We start from the raw sequence: 17,616 nt of genomic DNA, 5'->3' as shown, positions 1-17,616 counted from the left end.
TAATGAACTCTAACAGAAGTGTTGTACCAAATAAGTAATTTTGCCCCAAAGTTAAAGCACTTAGTCATTTTATATTTATTGGCCTGAATTTTTATCAGTATAGTAGAGCCATCAACATGGAAGACAGTCTGCTAAACATACAATAGTTTACCTGTTCCACATTATTTTACATATGAGAAATTGTACATATTTTAAAAATACTTCTACCTGGAAGTTGATGTTTAAGTAGCAGTCGATTTCTCCATTGCTCTCTGCCTATCCTCTTGGGGAGTTTGGGATGGGGAGTGAGTTGTCGTACTGTATCTGCATGTGTGCCTGTGCAGATGGTGCAGACACTTACATTGTGTCTGCCTATGCTTTAAACTGGCTGCATTAGGAAAAAATATTAGTTCACAGGCTATGTAACCACATTAGTGTGATTCGGTGCTTGATTAATAAACACTACATCACAGCCAGAACTTGCAGCCATAGTGGGAGAATTTCACTGAAGATCACAGAACGGTGAGAATAAGGCTTGGGTCATAATGGACAAGATTGAGTCTTGTTCTGAGAGGATGCTAAGGAGGGGTCAGCAGCATGAAACATCCATTTTAAGTTTACTGCACAGATCTTTATTAGTATTGGCATCACATTTAGTATCACTTCTTCAAATTGTTCATATTATATTTATCTAATATTTTTCTTTATTTGGAGATTAGATTAACTAAGAAAGACTGGAGAGTGAAAATTTAAGTGTTTACATTGTTTCAAGAGGTCAGAGAAAAAAAATAATTCCCTCCGTACATGTTTGATTATAACCAGTCTTCCAATCTGTGAATAGTATTGTTGACTATGCCAGACTGCTGTCAAGACCTTACTTTAAATAAAATGTTTTTCTTTTATGTGACATTTGTTGTAGTGGTGCCAGAAATCACATGAAACACTATCATTTGAGTGCTGAATTAGTTCAACATTTTGAAGTACTTGATCAAATATTCAAAAAAGATCTTTCTGAATTTTCAAAGTTCTGTAGAGTAAACCTGGGAATGTACTTCAGTGAAATCTGCTTCAGACAAACAGCATCTGCCCAGTTAATTATATGTTGGTTTAAAACAGTAGAAATATTTAGGAAGTAATATTTTAGTTTTTCTTGTTAGAACATTTTTGTAAATGGACAAATAATCTGTAGACTATGAAATTTAATTGTCATACATGAGAAAACAGAAAAGCTGTAAAATACTGTCTGAATATGGAAACCTTGCAACTAATGTGAAAACCAGCATTCAAGGATAAGAATTCTACTGAGGCATCTAGTGCTGAGGCATTTTCTGTTTGTTTTTTATTGTGATACGGTAATCAAATTAATAAAATGTTTAGAAAATTCTCAAAATCAAATGTTCCAGTGTAACATTATGTTTTATTTCTGTTTTATTTTAAAGTCTGGGTAATGTCAGGGGCATTCAAAGAATTAAGCCCTGTCTTATATGGAAAGATACTTTCTTGAAGTCTGGGACTTTAACAGGGTCTTGGACCCTTCAGAACACTCTGAAAATAACAAAATCTGAATTTTGATGGTTTGGGAACTTTGCAGCATAAATGCATTAAGTATGGAGATTTTTTTTCAGTATATACAGTAGAGCTGCATTGTATCAAAGTATTCATTGTCATCTTTGTAAAACTTTGTTTTCTCCAACTGTTCACAGTTTTTTTTACATTTAATCTCCTAATACCCAGCATCCCTGTGCAGTCCCCTTCCTGCTAAAGTGAATACTTTTTTCTGTTTGTCTGCAGAAGAAAAGAGGACAAAACCTCACTGTAAACCAGCTTTGATTTTAGTAATAATCTTAAGCATGTACTCAAAATCCACCAACATTTGAAAATTAACTGTATTTTAGACTAGGACCATGTGCCTACCAAAGTTCAGAAAGCATTTACTAGAAACTTGCAGTTCATGCTGTTTTGCAAATCTGCTCTGGTCTTCCAGATAAGTGTTTTGAACCTCTAGGAATTACTTGTAAGATTTTTGTGTTTGAGTTCGCTAAATGATCTAGTTTCCTTGTTCTAGAACTGTTGCTTTGGTCATTGGAGCAAACTGAAAATCTAGTAATCAGTCCAACCATGGAAGCTCATTCTGTAAGAGAATCTATTCAATTGTTCACAGTTGCTAAATATTTCCTGAGTCTTACCTAACTTCTTGGCAAACAGTGCCTCTTTAGAATCTTAGGCTGGCCAGAGCTATAGCAACATTAACTGAACAGTTGTTAAAGGTGCAAAGAAAACCTAAGTAGAAAACATAAGTAGAACTAGTCCTAAGCAAAAATATACAGGAGAGTATGTTACTAATTCTCTCAAGCATAAAATTATTTCATATTGTTTTTCTGGTATATTAATTTTTACACTACTTTACACTGAACTGTATTTTAGGTTTCAGATACATAATATTTAAAGCTGTAATATTTTTTTTCCTAATTCTGGAAGAAGTGAGTTGTTTGTTTTTGTTATTAATTATCCAAAGTGTCTCCAAGTTCTGTATTTGTAACTTCTGATAGGAATTCTATTTTAATTCCTGAAATATTATGGCATATTGGAATTTCTTTTATAATTTGTGAGGATTTTATTTGGTTTGGAGCAAAAACAACTTCTCTTTTTAAGATTTCAGTCTCAGTAAGATTTTTTAAATGACTACTGCATACCCTTACAATTCCAAAAGAATGCAATATAAACTGAATATTGATACGCTGGAAGTGGAATATACTGAAGTAATACAGGAATGTGTTTTAGGTCTCTTATTGTAATTCACCAAAACATTCAATCATCATTACTTTCTCTTCAAACAAGAAGTTTTTGAGGTTTTTTGACCCTTTGGTATTTAGTCTAGCTATGCCATGCGATTTTTTGGAATTTCTGTCCAGTAGGTATTTTATCACATGAAATGTGTCAAAGGAGGTGCTAAAGAATACATTTTGGATACTGAGGAAAATTTATGGGCCCACCACATTTCAAACATACACAAACCCTGCTAAATAAACTGGGATGCATCTTTATATGTTGCATCTTTGTACATTCTTCTTGTTATCTTACCTCAGTTCTGCATAACGTCATGATTAGATATGAAAATTTCATTACAATAGTTAATGGGATTGCTTTAGCATATCCAGAATGTTTTGTAATGTTAAATATTTAAGTGTGTGTAAATATCTTCATGCTAGCTGTATCTCATCAAAGAAAAATCATAAGTCTTCCATTGATCCTTTTCAATGCTATAGTATCTTGCTTTTTTATGGTTACATTAAATCTTCAGAATCAGGATGTTTTTCTCTGTCACAATATGGGTTTTTTTCTACCCTTCATGTGTGTTTCTGGTAATACTGTCACGAAACCAAATTTGCTTCATTTTCCAACAAGTGTTTTATGTGCAGCTTCATTGTCTCTTTCTTAAAAGGAAATAAAATCTGTGGAGTTTCATACAGATTCAAAGTACAAGAACAGTAATTACTACAGTGTGGTTTGCTTAAAAGAGTTTGTACTGTGGAAAATTGCATGAATACTCTCAGGCGTGCATTTGTGTCAAATTGTACCTTATCTGTGCCACAATTGGTGGACTTGTTATGGCAAAGTTACACTACCTGCAGTGCTAGGAATGGAGCCCAGTCTTCAAGAGCAGTATCAATGTGAGCATAAGCAGTGATCATGCTGTTCTGATCTACCATAGGCAGCTGAATTAGAATTCATATTTCTTGGTTTCATTCAGTGGAGGAAAAAATTGCAGTTTTGAAAACAGAACACTTCTGATACATCTTCTGTTGAGTGTTTGTTGTGTTGTTAAATGTACCAGATGCTTTAGGAATTAAGCTTAACATTACCAAGCTTTATTTTCTGCTTCACTTCTTAGTAGGAATTGATCATTCCTAAACCATCCACTTGTTTCAGTTCAATGCCCTTGGATCAAGATTTGCCTTTGTTATACTTTCTCCATTTGGTAGTTAAAAATGGACATCATTTGAACTGTTCCTTTTTTAAGTGAGCAAAATAAGGTCTTTTGTATTTTTTAAAATCAGTATCTTCCTTTCTGCTTTAAAGACTTCCGAATTTCCTCCTTAGTTTCAGACTATCACTGTAAACCATGTCCCAAACCCAAAGTTTTAGGTTAGATTCCATCAACATGTTGGTATGTACTAGCCATAATTTCAGGATAGAAGAATCTGTCAGAAAGAAATTATTTTGATACAGTAAGATGAAGACTTTCTTGGTGGTAACAAGCTAGCTCACATAAACAGCTAATTACTTATGAATTCTTTTGAATGTATGATGAAATGTATTTTCAAAGGGAACGTGATCTGTTTTCTTTTTTTTTCCCCTCACCTTCCTTCCTGATGGAATATATACAACAGCTTGTTCAAACTAAAGAAGAAATTCCTTGCTTCATGCTATTTACACTTCGTGGTGAGATCCTCCTAGGGAACAAGATTCCTGTAACTTAAATTATCTTCTGCATCTTGTGATACCTAAATTGGATTTAATTGTTCTTTTACTTCTGTGTATCCATGCCATTTTTCATTAATTTTTGTCTGAATAAATCATCTTAAATTAAGGAGATTAGTATCAAAGTCACGATCCTTGTACTTTTGCTGAATGAGCAAGCTGGACCTAAATTTGTCAAGCTTGATATAAATGTCAAGTCCATCATACAGTGCTATTGTTCCTCTTATTTTCAATTCAGCTGCAATAGACTTGCTGGGAATCTGGGTTGCAAAGATATGAAGTAGTAGACAGCAACCTATTCTTACATTTAAAAATATTTCTTCCACCAAGTCTCTCTCTTCTGGACTTTTTTCCTTGCTTGCTAGTTACCAGTCAGACATAAAGTAGTTTTGTCAAATAATTCCTGCTTATCAAAAACTGAATATATAATCTATATTAAAAAGCACTCTGTAGTTTTGTAATCATTGGAATTTTCAAGTTTTAAAATGTTAATAACCAATTGGTTTAGGGGTTCTTGAAAGTCCTTCCTGTTTTGTTGCTTGGTTTAAATGGTGTATGATAGGTTGCAGGACTTCATGAAGAAATACGAGCATGTTTCAAAGTAATTTTAATGAAAGTTGGAAAACTATGTGTACAAGGGCACAGCTCTTTTGGTTGAGTCACTCTGAAGTTAGTTCAAGTGGATCTGATTATCTTTTGTCTGAGTTATGAAAAGGCTTTCCTAGGAGGCAGAGAGCATAAGTTGAGGAGTAGAAAGCCTCTGACAGGCAAAGACCCAAGAAACAATAATACCAAAAGAAGGCTTTAACTGAAATTTAAATTACTTGTATTAACAGTAAGTGGCACATAGGAGTGTGGTAAAAAACCACAAACACACAGCTTCAGGGGAATTTTACCCTTTTTGTATAAGAATTGTATTTGAACTGCACTATATTAAACTTAATTTTAGTCAAAAGATCTATATGACTAAAGACCACATCTTTAAATTCAGAATATGTATATCAGAGAGTGGATTTAAGGTTTAAATGTTTGTGGCCAGTTTGTGACTGGCATTTTCAAATATCTTCAAGAGTGCTCTTTTCAGATCTTTTGCTTATCATAGATGGGCAATTATATTCATCATGGGGTAAATGTGATTCCATTCAAAGCACTCATTTAGCTAAATGTCACCTGAAAGGTTGTTTTTTATAAGGAAGCAGATGGTTTTGTGCTTCAAATTATTTATCATGGGGCTATAAAAGTTAGTAAAAGGAGGTATTATATTGTTTCGAGGTAGTCAACATTTTGGATACATGCATTTATGCTAAAACGAATGCATTATTTTGGCAAGGGGTTGGTCTTGAATTGAGAACAAGATTTTTAATTAGTAGAAGAAAATTACATAAAAGGGGGAAATACTGAGCTTTTAAATTATATGTGGTAGTTTTTTTGTGAATTTCTGTTCTCCTCAGTTCATCTGATATTATGCTGCATAAGATTTTATGGCAGATTTTATTTCATTCAGGCAGCTGTTTAATCATCCCTAAATGTGTGTGTGTGTGTGTGCATTTATCTATTTTGGTCATTCTGGGAGATGGATTTTTCTTTCTTTGTCTTGCTGGTACCTGTCATACTCTGTTCATTATTATATCCAACTGGAAAACAGCAAAAAAAAAATAGCTCTGAATGGCATTAAGTATGTTTGATTATTTTCCCTGGTACATTTTCAATACAATGTAGAAAGTGTTTAAATGTTGTTCAAATGCAATGTAGAAATTAAGATAAAAAGGAAATAAGATATTTTATTTGTAGAAATATGTAAACAATTATTTTATATGTAGATATATAATTACAAATTTATTTTATTTTATTACAAACAGCTGTGTTCATAGAAAACTTGAGTTGCAAGAGAAATTTAGTTTGGAATCAGAAACTTTTTCTGTATAGCTGTCAGCAGTCATCTAAAAAACCTGATAACAACAATTTCATTTAGATTTACAGTTCACCAGGCCATATATCCTGAAATTTCTTGAAACAATTTTCTCCAAAAATGTTTTCATTTGCAAATGTTCATCATTTGCAATGAACATCCAGGAGGTTTTTTCTTCTGTTTGTTACCAGGAATAACAATTATGTAAATATGAGTACATAAATTTTAAGTATACTAAATAAATATGTACCATGTCTTAATACTGTTCAAGAAGAAGAAAATGATGTGAAAGTATGGTGTTGATCAATTTTCCAGTTCAGTTTTTGTCCCATTAAACTACTAATGAATAATTTATTCATTAATAATTTAATGGGACAGTGAATACTCCGCAGACACTGTTAAAAAAAGACAAAGTAGCTCTTGACTCATCCATATATCACTTTATAAGAAATAGTTTTATTCCTGAAGAGTTATATAAAAAAGAGCTTATTCCTGATTAACAGCATGGACTCTGTTAAGAATTTAAATGTTACTGAGTTTTTTCCGTATTGCAAAATCAAGGACTTGATTTGTGGCTACTTCAGCCTACAAAAGAGGAAAACTGTGACATTTTCTATAAATTGTATTTGTTTACTTTTGAACAAATAGTCACAGAATATTAATACACATAACATTTCAACTGCTACAAGATCTTCAGAAATCGAGGTCATCTGGTTAAAGGAATTTCAACAGTTTTCATCACAGGTTTTATTTCTGTTATCCTGCTTTCCCTGGCTCCATAGTAAAATATAATTGAAACAAAAATCTTTTGACTCGTTCTCTGCCCATTGCAGTGTTGTGTTTTTCATTTCAGCAAGTAGCAAATCATTCTACTGCTGAGAAAGCAGTACAACTGAAATGTTTTATGGGAGTGTTTTGCTTGGTATTTTATCTCCAAAAAGACACTAAATCATGAAACCAAACTAAATTTGTTTAACCAAATATGTTTCCTTGTTCAGAGGAGGAACCTGCTCCAAACAGTGTTGTTGAAGAATACCTTCAGGAGAAGAGAAAATATGAAGACAAGCGAAAGCAGCAGCCAAAGAAAGGAGTTTCCCGTGAAGATCAGGTAGTAGCTTGATAGCCTGGGCAACAAAAAAACAGAAAATTACTTATGTTCATTTTTGAATATGTTTATCTCTTCATTTGTATAAAAGCAGAGTTTAAAAATCTGACATTTCATTTTCTATTAAAAGAAAGTTATTATTTATAAAACTAGGTATTTTTATTACCCAGGTAGACAGGTAAATGAATGTTCAATGTGTGTTTGAAAGGGCTCCAAGTTTAGTTGCTAATATCTTCTGAAAGGAAATGCTAGTCATGAAGAGGTGTCCTTGATTACATTTTTAAGAATTTGCATTTCTTCACCTTATGCTTTCCTTGCTATAAGATAACACTGGGACAGAAGTTTACATATTGGCATTTGGTTTTTAACATTTTAAATTACTGTTTAAAAATATTAAATTCATCAATACTTCTTGTTGTGAAATGAAAGAAATGGTTTATAAGCACTGTAAAAGGAGACACTGTTTTAAATACAATTAAAATTATTATTTAAAATTACTTAGAATGTCTTTAGGCTCTAGTAAGCAAATATGAGCAAAGTAAGGTTTTCCTTGCAAAGGCATTTGTTTTTTCTAGAATAGGAAAGTCTGAAATGGTTAAATATATGAAACTAGCTATGAAATGGAAATACTATCAACGTAAAATCTGTGCTGTACATCAAACACATTGTTTGTAAGTGCATGTCAGTTCAGCTACAAAGATGTTCCTGTTCACATGTTGAATTTAGAAGAGATTGGAAACTTGAGACTTAGTAACTTCAAAGCAGCATTTGGCAAACCTTTATATATGTAGCAAGCTGATTTAGCCCTAAACTAAGAAGTTTATGGAAACTTTGTATATTCAAAATCCCATTATCTTTGAATCAAAGAGTAGTAAAGCTCTGTTGGCAGTGTGGATCAAGGGACTTAAAACCATGTCTAATGAATTTATATCAGCCCTGTCCTGGACATCACCGGAAAACAAGATGAGATTATAGGGATATGTATTCTAAGAGATCTTAATTTTTATTTATGTAACTCTGCTGGCAACAATTCAACAATAATTAATCAAGTTCTTTGTAATCCATTTCACTTGTGGAGAACCTCTTCTTGTCTCACACCCCTTGTAACTTATCCTACAGTACAATACCATTTTCCATCCTCAGTGCAATAATTAAGGAAGAGGGAGAAAAGGTATCTTTCCCTAAAACACTAGGGCTGTTGCCCTCCTATTCAGCAAGGGTCAAATTATAAAGTTATTCAAAGCACAGTATAGCATTTAGTGACTCACTGCAAAAAATGGCCTACATAGATATTTCAGAATTATTTCTGTCATCAGGTCTATTCACAGGAATGCTGTCAACAGAGAAAATTAGACAAGACACAAGGAATGTGGCTTTTTTTGGTCACAGTTTCATATTAAAAGGGTCAGTTTAAGTTTGTTTCCTTCTGATGACCTCAGCAAAGATTTGCTGTCTCAGGTGTTGCAAGTACAGTGTTTGTTTACAATAGTATGGAAAGCTATTGAACTAGACTGATTTGCAAGCCCAAATATCCTCAAAACTTTCCTCTTTCTCACCTTAAACAGAAGAATAGACAAAAAATAAAGAAAGTAAATGCAAAAAAAGTCCTCCAAAATCTGCCCTTGGCAGTGCTAAAATATGTTTTTGAAAGAATTCAAAAGCCAGGAAACTCCTCAAGTTAAGATTGCTCCCAGAAGGAAATTTGATTCCAGTGAACACTTCTGGTATTTCCTATTTCTGTTTTCTATTCTTGTTTAGTTTTTATTCTTTTAAATTTGAAAAACTTGACCAAACAAAACTACATAGCCATACAGAGGTGTTTTACAACATAGGTTGCCAACCTATCACCTACAAATCAAATGTAGGCTGCCACATAAATTCAGTTAGGCACTTACTCCCTGATGCTTTCTTTTCAGGAATGTCTCAAATATAAAAAAAAAAAAAAAAAAAAAAAAAAAACCATCAAAAACTATGGGCTGTGCAAATTATTCATAAGCTCTTTGCCTTTTTTTGAAGAGCCCCCCCCACCATCACAAGGCTCTGACATATGACTTGTGTAATCAAACTCCCATTTGAGATGATCAGAAACAAGAACTATGGTATGACCTTCAGGTGTCATCTGAGATTTGGTGGCTTCATTGTCCCTGAAAGATCAGGCAATGTCCATTTGAGAATAAAACAGCAGATTTAAATGAGTATGAGCTATATATATGCAGCATAAGAACCTGTATCTGCAGAATTATTTAAGCTGGTTCTTTTTTTTAGAGAAAAACATTGAGTTTTTTCAATGTCCACACATAATTTAAAAGATCATCAACAGAAAGTATGTAAGTATCAGTTAAACTGGGTCTTCAAGGCTTGAATGGTTTGTAATTTATACAGTAGATTACTTTAAAAGAGGACAGTAGCATGTCCAAAAAGTAAAATTCACTGTCGACAGTGTTATTTAATCAGCTGTTTTATTCTCTAGGTAGCTACAAGTATTTGTTCCTTAAATATTCCTTTTTATTTCACTAGATGGTGAGAGAAGTGCTTTTTCACACCTGACAGGCTTTTCTTGTTGCCTCAGCATTGCCTGCCCACTCACTCACTCAGGGCTTTCCTTGCAGTCCCACTCTCGCACCTGCCATCACCTCTTGCTCTCTCACTTGCCTCTCTAAAGTGTTTCTTCCAAATTCATATGAAACATCATTCTCATTGTACTTTTCCTCAAAATAATAAAAATGTTGTATATGCCTGTTGGTGTGTAGAAATATACAGTTTCTCTAAAACCATGTGTTTAATTTCAGACACTGGCATTATTAGACCGATTTAAAACAAAGTTAACCCAGGCAATTGAAGAAACTCCTGAAAATGAGCTGTCCGAACCTGACATAGATAATGACGAGGGATGGTGAGTTTTTTTTCCTTCAGATTTCTGTGATTACCAATACAAATCCTTCTGTACTAACATAGTCACACTGGTATGCATAAATTTGAGAAGCAGAAAACACCAAATGTGAAGGCAGCTGCTCCATTAGGAGTCAGCTAAAAGGTACTGGTTTAGCACTCTGAAAAATACATCATGAGACCAGATGATATTTAGCATTCTGTAGTTTTAAATCTTTCTAAAACTGTGTGTTGAGCGTGGTAAGTATTTGTAAATTATGGATGAGATTAAGATAGTCTGACTCATCTGAAGTGTAGGTTGACCCCAAGGCAATAGGATATTACTGAAGTTGATAAAGCACTGCAGAAGTTACTGACTTAATGCCTCCCAGTCAAGGACTCAGTTTGTACCCTGTTGTCTCATATTCATCTTTGATACAAACTACCCACCTTAGGTAGTCAAGGGGATAAAAATAAATATGATTTGAAGTGTGATCTTGAAGCTCTAGGCTGCATGCAGTTAAATGCTCATAAAAGTAGGCATAATGCAAAAATGCATAAAATACCTGGAAAAAAGAAAAGAAATCCTAGCAAAAAAGTTTTGTAAGGATCTGTCCATCTCCATTTATAAGGCAAACACTACAGCTGGTCCAACAAAATAGGCTGTCTCTGCCTACAGTTTTTTTTCATAGTTGTGCACATAAGCTGTTTGGGCTACAGCAAAATTACCAACAAAATAGAAACTTTAACAAAGTTCCTGGCAAATGTTTTAAGACAACCAGTATTTCTATATATGAGATGATTTAAAATTATTTTGTTGCCTCTTCAAACAGTGTTTTCTTCCTTCATTACGTCTTTTCCTACCTCAGGCTCTTTGAGCGTGAGAGATAATATGCAATATAAATTTCAAGATCCTTGGATTTCACTGATATTTTGAGATCCTTCTGAGCTACCAAAGCACTTTTAAGTCCTCCAAGAATTATAGAGCAGTTATTTCATTTGGAAGGGGCCTGCAACCATCATCTGTCCAGCTGCCTGACAGCTTCAGGGCTGACCAAAAGCTCTGTTGTTAAGGGCATTGTCCAATTGCCTCTTGAACACTGACAGGCTGGGGGCATTGATCTCCTTTCTAGGAAGCCTGATCCAGTGTTTGACTACCCTCTTTAGAAATACTTCCAAATATCTGGTCTAAACCTCCCATATCCACTACATGATTCTTTTATCTGGCCTTTTAATGAACATTTTATGAACTTGATTTTCACGTCAAATATTTTCTTGTCACAGTAAGTTGACCAGTCTTTTAAATAGAGTTCAATAGAGTTTTTATAGAGTTCAAACATATCTTTCCTATTTCTTTCTGAGTAACTACTGATACTTAAATCATCAGCAATGCTATCCACTGTTAGTCCTACTGAATTAAGAAGATAATTTATGAATATGTTATGAAGTTATATTTTTGTTCAGAAACAGTACTACATTCAGAATTGCACTAAAAATACTTAAAATTATATGAAACTACATAATAGATTAATAATTAATATCATTAATTTTGCAGCTCAGCAGTAAGTGTTCATGTTAACTTTACAGACAGATGAGGCAGTCTGTTTTCAAATAATTGACTTTGAGGCCAAGCAAATTGTAAAATGTATGTTGCACACGTTGGCTATAGGCAACGTTAAAAAAGCAATAAAATCTTCTGAAAGCTATTAATTATTATGTGAAGCACTTGGAAAACTAAATTGCATATTTTAGATTAAGTGTTTGCATTTTCAGTACCTTTATTGTATAGGAATATTTGAGCTAACTATAGTGACTTTACATTTTAAAATTCTTTCTTAATTTGGATCTACTTCTCAAAAGACAGTAACTTCACTTTATCTGATTTTTATGAAATACAATTAGTGTATGGCATATGCATATATGGTACACACACAAACAACGTGCTTCCTCCAGACCATTTGGTAGGTCATGGTTGCTGTTTTTATGGGAAGGGAAAGCCTGCCAGTATGCTTTGCTCTACTGTCAGGGTATGTTATCTGAAGTAAAATGATTGCCTCTAAGACATTTTTATGTATCCATGAGTGGCCACACATTGAGGTATAATTTTCATTCTCTGTCAAGATAGAAACCATTACCAATTTGTTATGTTTTCTTTTGTTTGGCAAACTTCTCTCTGCATATTTGGCTGAGCTGCTGTATTGGCATGGCACATAGCAGACGTTTGGGCACTTTTCAGCAGCATTCTACTTTTTATGCAATAAAAAAGGAAGAAATATGACTCTATTGTAAACAGTGTGTATGGTGTTTGATAATTATTACCAGACTTTACTGTCTAAGAACACATCTGAGGAAATGTTGTGAGGAATGCTGAAGAGAAATGCATAAGACTAAGTTTTAATGTGGAATATCAGAATCTTTGCTGAGACATTTTATTGCAGCCTCTACTACTCTGTGAGAATGATTATTTGTATTTGTCTGCAGCAATCAAAATCCAATTTCCCTTACAGAATTCAAAAATACCATCATAAACATGGTATCTGCTCAAAGAAGGGATCAAAGAATAAAAATGCCTGACAATAAGTAAGTGGACACAATTTTACAGCATCTGGGTACCTTAGAAAGACATTCTTGATCTGAGTTCTTCCAACCATTATTTTCCTTCTGGCTTCATGTTGACAACTAGTACTTGTACTTTCCTCTTAATGATTTGTTAGATGTTCTCAGTACTATTTGATCACTAGTGGTTCATTATTTGCTTACAATCCAAGTAAGAAGGACTCAGATGCATTGCTATATTCTTTTTTCTTAAAGATTGTATAAAGTGCTGCAGAGGTAGGTAGAGATTATCTGTCAGAACTCAGTTACATTCTTGGCTTAGAATCTTAACCAAGAAGACTTTTCCCAAAAATGTAGGTGAAGCGAATCATGTGGCAGTGAGGTGTCATTTGCTTAGAGACTATTATGGAAACCAAATATGTCACAACAGAAGACCCAACTGGAATCTACTTGATACTTGCCACTTTGATTACTTGATAGGCCTGAATTTGAATGAGAAAATACTGCACAGGCTACACTTATTCAGAACTCTGCTGCTACTCATCTTGCGTAGGACTTACTGTAACACATATAGTTGCATGCATGTGATACTCATTCCGATAGTACTGACACTTCAGAGTTCTGATGATAATAACTAATAGTTGCAGTTGTAGTCAAACACAGCTTTCATTCCAGAAGGATGTTACAGCAACTGCAGATAATGAAACTAATGATGGAGATCCTGTGAACGTGACAAAATATTTTTCATAGAGAGAATCCAGCAATGGGATAAAAAAAAATTCTGATGCAGTCAAGGGCATTCAAAAATTGTTTTACTTAATCTGTGCAAAATATTCCTCTTCAAATAGGATAAGAGTGATACTTAGTACTGTAAAACACCCTTCGATCAAGTAATTCTGAGAGTTCCAAGTGCTTCTTTCAAGATGTGAAATCTGAGACTAGATACAGCACTCAGCTAAGTCTGTCTGTGTTGAGTGGAAGGATTACTTTTTTTGTTGCTGTTTTTCATACCTGGTTTTCATTCCTTTCTAAGCCACAAATCCTTTCCTATTGAATGGCAGCTGAGTTCTGTCCTGTACCCATACTGTTGATCACTCTTATTGGAATTTAGCCATTGCTCTTTTTAAATTGTATCCCACTTTTCATACTGCTACTCTTTTTTGCCAAAATCACATGAATTCTGAATACTCCAATAAACATTCAAAACTTCATATTATACATATGTTCTGTAATTATATTCTTCACCAGTATAGTCATAGGTGGAAATGAACTAACCAACCATTACCATATTAAGGTTTTCACTTTGACATTAAACTATGGCTGTCTACTCCTAAGAACAGGGGTCTCCAGCTGAATTTTTAGGAATCTTACATGCTTGTGAAATGTAGGAAATATATCTACACTTTCCTATATGGAATATTGGTTTTTGTGGAAGGAAGAGATTCTCTGCTGTAAAAATACATGTCATGTCCTTAACAAAAATCTGGACTTAACTCTTCTCCCTCTGATCTTTTAAAACAAGTGGAGGCTTCCTGAAACTTCAAAATTTACTGGAATACTGAAGTCTATCTAGTGCTATGACAACTTTTGAGTTGGTGGAATTTTTTGTGGTAAGGAAGCCGCCACATTGCTTTTTGAAAACTCACCTGGTTGCCAAGTCAGTTTAGCATATATCTATGTAGGATCTCTATTATTTATACATTCTCACAGATAAAATGCACAAAAAGGTTCAGGAATCAACTTCAGTATTCCTCAACATTCTTGAACTTAAATCTTAATTGTCTGTGTCAAGTAACTGAAAAATCAAAATGATCATCACTGCATACCACTTAAATACCATACATTGCACACAAAACCAGTCAAGTTTACAGAACTTTATAATACACGGAAGACACATAGGTTAGAAAATCATGATGGGTTATTTTTTGGATTGATTGAAAACACATCCCCATTCATTCACTGCTTGAGTCTTTATCAGTGACAGAGGCAGTGGGACCAAGTGCACCCTCAGTACATTTGCAGTGACAGGAGGCTGAGCAGTGCAGGTGGCGCTGCAGAAAGATGGGATGCCGTCCAGAGGCACCAAGACAGCCTTGAGAAGTAGGTTCTTGTGAACCTTGTAAAGTTCAAAAAGGCCAAGGTGATGCATCTGGGCCAGGACAATCCCAGACAAGGGCGCAGACTGGGGACAGCCCTGCCCAGAAGGGCTTGGGGGTGCTGGTGGGTGAGAGGCTGGACATGACCCAGCCATGGGCACTCCCAGCCCAGAGAGCCACACGTGCCCTGGGCTGCATCCAGAGCAGTGTGGGCAGCAGGGCCAGGGAGGGGATTCTGCCCCTCTGCTCTGCTCTGCTGAGACCCCACCTGCAGGGCTGCATCAGCTCTGGGCTCCCAGCACAGGAAGGACGGGGACTCTTGTGAGCTGGTCCAGAGAAGGAATGCAAAAATGATATCTGGAATAGCTGTCCTGTGAGAAAAGGCTGAGAGAGCTGGGTTTGTTCAGGCTAGGCAAGAGAAGGCTCTGGAGACCTTATTGTGGTAGATATTTCAGTAATTAAAGGGTGATTAAAAGAAGGAGAGAGAGTGACTTTTTACTTGGGCAGGTAGGGACAGGATGAGGGGTGATGATTTTAAATTGAGGATTTAAATTAGATGCTAGGAAGAAATTCTTTACTCAGAGGGTAGAGGCACTAGAAGAGGTTGCCCAGAGGGGTGGCAGTGGGGTTGGACTGGGTGACCTTTAAAGGTCCCTTTCAACCCACACCATTCCATGATTCTATAATATGAACATTGCATTGAGGCAATATTCTGTTCCTGCTTGAAAACTATTTCCATGCTGATAATCTGAGTTCTGATAAATACGGTTTTAATTGTTACTTCTTCAGTTTTGACTTCATGGAAGATGCCAGATTCATTCTGTTGGACCTTCAATATTCAGTGTAGAAACTGAAATATTAATATGTGAAAGTTGTTCTTTACCAGATGGACATGATTATGTGAAGTGCATTAAAATTGCTGCCACCAGGGAATCAGCCAAAATCTGTATCATCCTCAGTAGAAGGATTTGGTCTGTTATTATTCCCATCAGTTCACAAGTCAGGGCTGCAAGTAGACCCCCAGCTGATTTTAGAGTTTGTGTTACAGTGAAGCCCAGTAATTTTTCCTTCACTCTGCACCTGGCTAGAAATTTAGGATTTCTTCTTCAGGATTCAGATCTCATCACTGGCCTTTACCTGCTCTCAGTAATGCACTCTGCAGCCTTTCAGAATTTGACTGAGACTGCCAGCATGCTACATAGTTCATTTAATTAATAGTGCGTGATGCCAGTGCTTCATAACTGAACCACTGCAGTGTTTCCTGGGTGGAATGTAAGGTGTTACATGTGAAACATAAAACTTCTTAATCTTTAGAAGAGATCAGCTTTTTCCTTCCCTGTGGAGTTCTGTCACAGCTGTAACTAAGCAATAAATGTAAATAAGTCACTTAAGTTTTTTTTTAAGTATGTCTAGACTCTGAAACTTGGTTTTTCTTTTTATTTGAAATAACATAAATCCATTCAGCTTTCAGATATACTGTGGGACAAGAAAAATGAGCAAAATGGGAATTTGGAATGAGGTGGTAGTTTTTCACATGGCTTTTCAGTCTAAAATTCTTCTGATTACTAACCTTTGTTGTGTCTTTGTTGGTTAATTTGAGGTATAGGAAAAATAGACTTTTTTTGAAATCAAAATGAAAAAGTCAATACCTGAAAATACCTTCAAATTTGTACAAAAGGTGGTTGTGAAAACTGTGTGACAATCAAGGTCTTCTATTTTAAACAAAAAGATATTTCATGTCTTGCTTAATGGATGGCTTCATGTCCATATTGTGTAATTACTAGTGTTGTCCTCTAAGTTATTTGTAAAAAACTATTGACCTCTAAGTTATTTGTAAAAAACCCCCTGTAAGATAATGAGGATTAAAACCAGTTCAAATGAATGTAATGACATGCATACTTTAAAGGCACTGTTGAAATCTCATGTGTCTTAGAAAGCTTTTAAACATACCTTCTTCTTGGTCATAAAATATCTTGATCTGCACAGTGATGCTTTACATAGATCAGATCACCTGATTTTAGCAGAAATTGAAGGAAATAGGTCTGGTTTTATTAATTTATTGGTTCTGTAGACAAAAAACTCACAGAAGTTCAGTGCTAATCATTTAAAGTACAGCCTGGCTTACATGAGTCAAATACTGTAATCTGTTCACAATTCTGAATTTCAGAAAACTGTCACTGGGGCCACTAAAATATTGTGGGACCATTGGGTGCTAATGCTGAGTTCTTTTTGCCAGGACAATAATTGCAATTTGAGTATATAATTTTTTACCCAGTTTGTAGAGATAGTTTCATTTTTTGTTAGAACAAACAGAAAATAAATCTGTATATTAAATGAAGGTATTCTCTATCCACCATCAACAGTTGTGTCCTCTATCTTCTTTAAGAAATATTTTTGTTCATAATACAAGGAAGTTTCCTTTCAGAAGATTTATGATTGCTTTCATGAAAAATATGGCACAATTAGGAGTGGAAACACACAATATTTTACTTACCTTGTATTCTCACAGTAAAAGGTTTTGTAACAGAGCAATTTGGGTCTTAAAACAGTATCAAGGCATCACTTTTCAATGTCTGTTGTAGAGTATAGGCTAGAATTGGTTTGGGCTGGGGTATTTTTTA

General features: G+C 34.7%; 1 protein-coding gene across 2 annotated transcripts in view; it reads left to right on the top strand.

Moving 5' to 3' along the window:
• The window catches only part of CWC27 (CWC27 spliceosome associated cyclophilin), a 100,288-nt gene that overhangs the window by 68,135 nt on the left and 14,537 nt on the right, over window positions 1–17,616 (top strand). Inside the window, exons 12-14 of one of the 2 annotated variants that reach the window (XM_030969527.1) lie at window positions 7,369–7,478; window positions 10,265–10,368; window positions 12,851–15,154. In XM_030969527.1, the coding sequence (XP_030825387.1) occupies window positions 7,369–7,478; window positions 10,265–10,368; window position 12,851 (215 nt within the window). In that variant the 3' untranslated portion in view covers window positions 12,852–15,154. Of the gene's footprint in view, window positions 1–7,368; window positions 7,479–10,264; window positions 10,369–12,850; window positions 15,155–17,616 lie in introns of those variants that run through there. The other variant, XM_030969526.1, reaches the window with a different exon arrangement.

This window comes from Camarhynchus parvulus, chromosome Z (genome assembly GCF_901933205.1).
Source record: "Camarhynchus parvulus chromosome Z, STF_HiC, whole genome shotgun sequence".
NCBI classification, from domain to species: domain Eukaryota; kingdom Metazoa; phylum Chordata; class Aves; order Passeriformes; family Thraupidae; genus Camarhynchus; species Camarhynchus parvulus.
Note: the sequence above shows the minus strand (reverse complement) of the source record. Positions and strands in the feature narration are given on the sequence as shown.